Here is a 7,500-nt window from a genome sequence, read left to right as displayed (position 1 = left end):
ACTTCTTTTTGTTAACTGTGCATGCACAGCTTTGAAAAACCTGGCCCAATGAACTCCCTGCTATTTTGCTTCTGGGATTTTTTTATTGTCTTCAAAACCAATAAAATTAATCCTGTAATGAAATGTTCTAGAGTCACTTCTAGTTTTTGGGGATTAAGTCAACTTGTAGAATGAGCATTTAATGGTTTGCAACTATGGTGTACTTAGTTCATTGTGAGACTTGCAAGTAACAAGGGCCCTTTTAAAGGGTAAAATAGATTTCTGTTTGTGAAGTTATTGATAGCGATTCCAGTAGGGCATGTATTTAAACTTAGAGGTAATCCAAATGTTGCAAGTAAATATTTGAATTTTTCTATTTTTTCTAAATGTTTGGTGGTAATTGTTGTATTGTTGTTGTTGATTTTTTTCTTGTTTTTGCTTTTCATATCAGCTGTCCAGAAAACGCTGTGTTTTGAGGGTGGTCAAATCATGGTTGGACCAGCTGTAATACAGGTACAAAACCTCCAAAAACAACAGTAACAATGAATATGTTGCAAAGATAGTACTTGCTGCACCATCATGAAAGATGTTGAACACTGTAGCCAGTTGTTGTACATATTGACTTGACTTTTAATAATAATTAGTTTTTGTTTATTTTCCTTATCATTTTGTTTATTTTCCTTACTCATGGCAATTAAAAGAATCACAACTCTGTTCAACTTTTATTCAGGATTCATTCAAACTTGGGGTGTTTTAATAATATTTTGAGATGGACTTGTTCCAGTTTATTAAGTTGCTGCGCCAATTCAATATTAAATAGTTTAAGACAGGAAAGTGTAAGTGTTGCAGTGAAGTGGATATTGAAATTTTGATTTAAGGGACACCTAAAAATGACTAACATTATACACTGTTATTGTTACAGAATGACAGTTCCTTTTTAGTAATAAGCGAGGTTATACAAAATCTTTTCTTACGTTGACAGTAAAAGCGAACTTTTTTGCTTTCAAGGGAGCATCAGGGGCATCTATTACCCAGACAATCACATTAGATCCTGACAAAGTTTGCAGAGAATCACAGATATATCAGCTCAAGCCTGATGACAAGTTACTTGATTATCACAAAGCTATAAATGAAGCTGCGTTTGATATTGCTCTGAAGAATCCAACTTTGCTGTGCTCTAAATTGGAATTGCAAAAGCAAGCGAGAACTAAAGTCCATGAAGATGGATTCGCTTACAAGAAGAAAAATTCAAGATCGAAAGAATTTGGTTCTGCATCTGGAAGTGAGCCTAAACAAGAGCGTACTAGCCAAGATTTTAGACAGAAGAGGATAGAGCAGTTGCAAGAGGACTTAAGAGAAGTTGACATACAAGTTAGTTACGCTGTTAAGCAACGTGAACGATGTGCTAATGTAAAGGAGTTCAGCAAAGCACTTGATGTTTCAAAGGAGTTGGATGAACTGAGAAAAAAGAAAAGAAAATACCAAGAGGAATTGACTTTACTACAGCGAAAAGAGTCTGTTACAAAGCGAGTAAAGAAGTGCAGAGACAGCAAAAAAGGAGGTGAGGCTGCACCACAAGCTGACTTACGTCAGTTTCTGAAACCGGGTGAAAGTGTTGAAGAATTGGCAAAAGGGCGGAACAAAGAAGCCATGGAGACTGAAAAGGCTACAGTGGAAGTCGACAACAAAGATGTCACAGAGATTGAAAACCCTACAATGGCAGGCTGGGAACCGGCTGCAGCCCGTGGCCAAGCTACAGAACAAGACAAGAGAATTCAAGACCTAGTTGTTGCACGTGACTGTGATGACATAAAAAAGCTTGAGGCCAACAAAGAGGGACATTTGAAAGAAAACTGTGAGGATTTTTAGTTTCCCCCACTGATTTACAACAGAACAGCCAGTGCAAATGTGAACCAGTGGGGGTTGTTGGAACTATAAACGAGGGAACATTTGTTAAGTTTGTGAGAAATGTTCGTTTAAACCTCAGTGATCAGAACACACGCTCACAGGATGATCAGTTGCGTTTCTCACGTATGACAGCTGTCTCTTTAGAAGAGTATAGAAGGTATCGAGCCGAATATTGCACTAGGTATCACAAAGAACAGTGTGTGGAATGTGATGCACTGATCAACATGGCGTTGCACATATCTCAGAAAGGAATAGTTAAAGTGTTTGACGTTTACAAGAGTCAGTTTCCTGAAAAGAAATATCAATCCGACAAGGCGGTGAGAAGACTTATGCAGTTACCCGTTGTTATTTTCAAGCAGCAACATCTCTACGTCACGGAATTAAGGTCAGATGTGGATTACAAAACTTTCGTTGACTGGATTGCAAGGACAATGCCAGATGAAAAGAGTGTGAAGCATATGAGCAAGGAAACTCTGAAATCTTTGTGCGAGTTGGCATCAACTGAGTCTGATAGAAGACTCATACAATCTGCTGCAACTTGGGGGTTATCTGGCAAGCAAGCCAAGAAAAAGTATGGTATAGACAATAACACTCTCAAAATTAACCAAGTTAAAGAGGCAATTGCGAATGCACAAGAGATTCACGATGAGATCATTAAGCTTGCGCAACTTCAAGAAACAGCTCTTTTACAATCCATGGGTATTGAAGACAGTGTGTCAGACACTGAAAGTTTTGAAGGCGAGAGTGACTTAGAAAGTGTAATTGAAAGCGATTCTGATGAAAACGATAGAAACAGTAAAAGTAGTGTTTCCACAGTACATGGTGAAAGCAAAGCTGCAGATGAGGGACAATCATCCAACCATTCTACTGGCAACACAAGATTTAATCCAGATGACCTGTCCAAAGATGTTGCTGGTGTTGTGAATCCAGCACCACCAAATGAGACACTACTGTCGTGGCTTAGAGACAACAGCTTAAACTGGTTTTCCTTTTTGATGATGTTGCACAATATTTAAAGTTCTATAGCCCAGAAGTTCTTCATCAAGTGTTACTAAATTTCACTTATTATTTGTCAACAAGCGACTGTGATCTAACTGAGGAAGAGGAGAGAGCTGTCGAAGTCTCACGGCAGGCGTTTCTCGAATTCCAGCGGCATGAGCCAATATTGATCGAAGGAAATGAAGTGGTATCTGACACCGAAATTGAAGAATCTACCACACCCATGCTCAGAGAGATTCCTTCACTTGTTTCTAAGGAAGGATTAGATTGCATCCAAAAGCAAGAGCAGCTATCAAAAGGAAAGGAAAAGAGATGCTGCTAAATTGAAAGCAGCCAACAGCGTGTTGAAAAGAAAAGTAACAAAAAAAGTTAGCCGTATCATTAAAGAACACCCGACAATTGGCAGTGACATCGAGGAATTTGTCAAATCGAAAAAGGTGGGCGCTGATGCTTGGAGAAGAACAGGCGTTTTAACATTTGATGGAAATCGTACCAGGGGCAAGCAAGTTACGTACAAAGCTATCCAGGACCATCTCCAAGAAAAATACTCGTGTAAAATTGGTTATGGAACTGTGGTCCAGCTTTGTGTCGTACGAAGTAAGCGCCGCATCTCTGCCAAAAGGTACAAGGGCGTGGCTAAAGTTACATGCAGGAAATCAAGAAAGGGGTTTTCCGTAAAGCTTAATCCAGATGCTCACTGGAGTAGTGCATTGTATAAAGGACTTGATTCTATACAGCTGAAAGACGGGAGGAACAAACTCTTACTCAATCGTGATGATCAGGCGGGGTTTAGACTGGACACAACATTTACTCACAGACAGGGTAAATGTTTAACACTTGAAAATGCGCCATCGTTAACAACCAGAACAGACTTCATGAATCCATATTCATCCTTGCTTCAAACAACCTCCTACCTTTTCATGAAGTCCGACACAACAGAGAAGGCTTGTGCTGGAGTGGTCAAGCCGCATTTCAACTTTCCAAAGAACGCCACACAGCACATAATTGACCTCGAAATGCTTGAAAGCAGAATGCCCAATTACTTTGATGACAAGCCCATAGAATGCATACGGGTTGATGGGGCAACTGACGAAGGACCAGGTCACCTGGAGGTACAGTTTCTGTGGACTGAAAGGCACTTGCTCAAGCAGAAAGTGTGTACAGTTGTTTCTTCAAGGCATAGTGGGGGATCATACCTTAATGAAGTAGAGTTGATGAACGGTTGTATAGCCAAGGCTCACGGAAACCTCTTTATTCCTTCAACCTTAGCTGGAAGTAATTTCGACAGCAATGGCCTGAATGCGAAGAAATTAAACGAGAATATGGATATTGCAACTGACGTATATATTGATCGGGTTGATGGAGCACCGTGCTGTGGAACCATATTAAAACTGCATACTGGGGGCAAAAATGAAACCATGTCTGAAAGACGGGAAAGCCTTCTGGTGTTTCTTAAAGGTAGTGCAAACGACAAGAAACAGTTGAAGAAGAACAGGCCAGACCTTTATGAGTACTTTGAGCGTGTCTGGATGGTTAGAGAGAACCACATGAAGAAAGATCTGCCAGGGAACTATTTGTTTATGTTGAATCTGTGTTATCAAATCGGATGCCCCCACCCTTTGTGTCATGACGAGACCGTCCGAAAAGATGAGAAATGGTTTGAAGATGGACCACCACTGACATATTTGCCGATACCTATTCCTGATCCCAAACGTCCTTGGGGAGGCAACTGCAAAGAATGTACACATTTGTGTTCTGGCCACTACCTAAGGCCCAAAGAACATGCAGAGTTTGTCAGAGAACATGGTCTAATGCTGTCAAAGCCTCCTAGTATTGTAATAAAAGAGGAGTTTTACGATTCCGTGAAAAGGGGAAGGACTTTGTCAGAGGAGAAGATCTTGGACGTCGCTAAGAAGACTCTTCTGCCATTAGAAGAACTTAAAATGCATGTGGATCATCTTCGACTAACAGCAGAAAGAAGGAAGGAGGGTGCGAGAAAGGCAGCAACCACCCGAAAAACCAAAGCAGCGTCAACGAGAAAAAAGAAGAAATCTAACACAGCTGGCGGTGAGCAGCCGAGTGAGTACTTGAATTTCCTGCAATGTTAAATTGCTTTTTCAAACTGTTTTTCAATAGTATCGAAAGTCGCAATTTTTGGTGATTTCCTTTATTTATATCATCACCAGAAGCCCGTCCTGCAGATACAACTGTTTGGTGTTGGTGTCAAGATGTCGAGTATGGGGATATGCTGCTTTGTGAAGGTGATGCCTGCCCAATAAAGTGGTTTCATTTTGATTGTATCGGCCTCTTATTCAGTCCTGCATTTTCCTGGTTTTGCCCTGACTGTAATGGTGAGTAGCTTTTACAATTACAGATTATGGTATTTTAGATTTTGCTCTTACAGCAGTTTTGGATGTTCTACAACTTTAGCGAATGTTGTAAACAAACATTTTCAGAGAAGAACGTTTAGTTTTCAGTGGTTTCGGTAAAAGCAATAAGCCATATCAGTGTGGGGAATAACAAATGTCATCGTTTGGAGGATATCCCCTCTCCCCATCTCGCAAAAAATGTATATTTAAAGTTGGTCTTTATACGAGAGGCAGTAAAAATAGTACACTCTTGATTGTTCTTTTGTAGGCGACCCAGAGCAATATTGTCTTTGTAACCAAGGGGAGTTTGGTATGATGTTGGCGTGCGACAACAGGGATTGTCCAGTCAAGTGGTTCCACATGTCATGCGTTGGGCTGGAAGTTCCCCCCAAAGGCAGTTGGATATGTCCCAAGTGTGAGTTTGCATGCTATAAAGCATTAATTAATAACCGATTAGTGACTGGTATGTTTACTTTCAGATGCAAAAGCAATGCCACTATTAATATCCAATGGAAATTTGTTCCTTCATTTTGTATTTACAATATTTTCATTGATATTAATTTGATATTCAGGTATGACTTAAAGGCAATGCGGAGGTGGTGACGAGACAGGTGACTTCTACACTAGCCAGCTTGGCGTTCTAGTCAGTCAGTTCTAGTCTTTACTTCTCGTGCGCTCGTTTCTCCCTCTCCTTGACTGACAAGAACGCCAAGCTATGCTGGCCAATTCTAGACATAGTTCCGATCACAACGATCGCCGAGAAACGTAACCAACCATCATCCATCAAGCCAAGCACTACGGATCAAGAAAGCAAGGCAGTCAATGTTTAAAACCCAGTTGTTCATTTGATATATCAGTTGACTTCGCTAATCTTTGTTAAACTCGCTATTAGTACAAATTACAGCTCGGAGCGGCACTCTTGACACAATAAATTTTTCCGCATATCATAATAACTTTATTTCAAGCCGTTAGCATTCTTAGTTTACTTAAATGTAATTCAATGTAAAAATATATATACGTCTGCTGAAATAACCTAGAGATCTTAGCAAGCTCCACTGAGCTTTATATATTTACAAGTATTTATACCACACTAACAGAGGGTGGTATGCCTGTGAATCCCTGTGATTGTAATTGCAAAATTTGTTATCGCGTAACAAATGGACGACACTAGTGACTGGGGTCTGTGTTCCTCACAATTTCAGTCATTTTGCTATCAAAATATATGTCATCGAAAATGTTTTGTCCACTTTTGCTGATTCCGCGCACTGCAAATGTATTCAAGCGATTTTACTACTGCGCAATACGGAGCGAATCACTATGAAAAGCCGCTTATCAAGATCTTCAAGGTACACCCTGCGGCGGCCGCCATCACAGTAAATTAAAGGTTTTCAAAATAAGCCGTCGGCCGTCGCATCCGACGGTAACTTTTATATTTGAAACGCCTATTTTCACTCTGGTAAATTCCCAAAATAAATAAAGCTTTTGATAAATAAGGTACCTGTCTACATTATGAGTTATAAAGACAATACACAAGCAACCCTGGCTCGCACTCAGCAGAAACAATCGCATACAACAGTATGAACGGCGACTCGAAGCGAACGTCAAGTGAACGTGGAGTAGGCCTCAGTTACTGAGCAGTGGTTTATTTCAGCCAGTACTTTCATGTAGTACTCCGTATGTGCACGTTTGATGTTGGCTTTGAGTTCGCGAAACGTTTGAGTAGAGTTTGCGAAAAGTTTATTGTGCACCATATACAGAAAATTATCGTTGCATAACCGTTAAGTCATTAATTATTATCTTCAGAACTGATTGCATGATGTTTTTTGTGGGACTGACAAATGTGAGTCGAAATCTTCTGAAGTGGAGGCAAGAGCCCCATGAACCTTCTAAAGGGTGATACTGAGCGGCCCTTTGGTTTTGCTTTCTATTTAGGGAAACCAATAAAGTGACAAATTGCCATGCTTTCAACAAGTCTCGTATTTACCATTTAGTGCTTCAGAATGCAGGAAAATGCGTCTCTGAGAGTATAATATTTCCAAATTTCTGGGGGGGCATGCCCCCAGACCCCCCTAGAGGGCAGGCCCGGAGCGGGCCTTGCTGACTGGGGCCCTATGGGCGGGGATAGTAACAGTCCAGATTCCCCCGCGGGCCCGGGTAAAACTCGAAATGTACACTGTAGGAATGTTACATCCCCCGCTATGTCCGGGGGGTCGGGGGGCCGTGGTTTACATTGACTGGTGCATAA

The 7,500-nt window shown here is 40.8% G+C and overlaps 2 protein-coding genes and 1 long non-coding RNA gene across 3 annotated transcripts in view; all 3 read left to right on the top strand.

Moving 5' to 3' along the window:
- The window catches only part of LOC138059613 (uncharacterized), a 4,313-nt gene extending 2,465 nt beyond the window's left edge, over positions 1-1,848 (top strand). The window contains exons 5-6 of the mRNA XM_068905237.1: positions 431-492; positions 988-1,848. Of these exons, the coding sequence (XP_068761338.1) occupies positions 431-492; positions 988-1,848 (923 nt within the window). The remainder of the gene's footprint in view (positions 1-430; positions 493-987) is intronic.
- Positions 1-7,500, top strand: part of LOC138014389 (uncharacterized) — a 201,700-nt gene that overhangs the window by 164,453 nt on the left and 29,747 nt on the right. The gene's annotated exons all lie outside the window — the stretch shown is intronic.
- On the top strand, positions 2,013-5,968 carry LOC138059561 (uncharacterized). Its single transcript, XM_068905198.1, has 5 exons — positions 2,013-2,869; positions 3,167-4,965; positions 5,073-5,237; positions 5,524-5,670; positions 5,828-5,968. The coding sequence occupies exons 1-5, from the start codon at positions 2,013-2,015 to the stop codon at positions 5,836-5,838; spliced, it is 2,979 nt and encodes a 992-aa protein (XP_068761299.1). The 3' UTR covers positions 5,839-5,968.

The sequence above is a fragment of the Montipora capricornis genome, chromosome 8 (assembly GCF_036669925.1).
Source record: "Montipora capricornis isolate CH-2021 chromosome 8, ASM3666992v2, whole genome shotgun sequence".
Classification (NCBI taxonomy): Eukaryota; Metazoa; Cnidaria; class Anthozoa; order Scleractinia; family Acroporidae; genus Montipora; species Montipora capricornis.
This window is presented reverse-complemented; position numbering and strand designations above follow the sequence as displayed.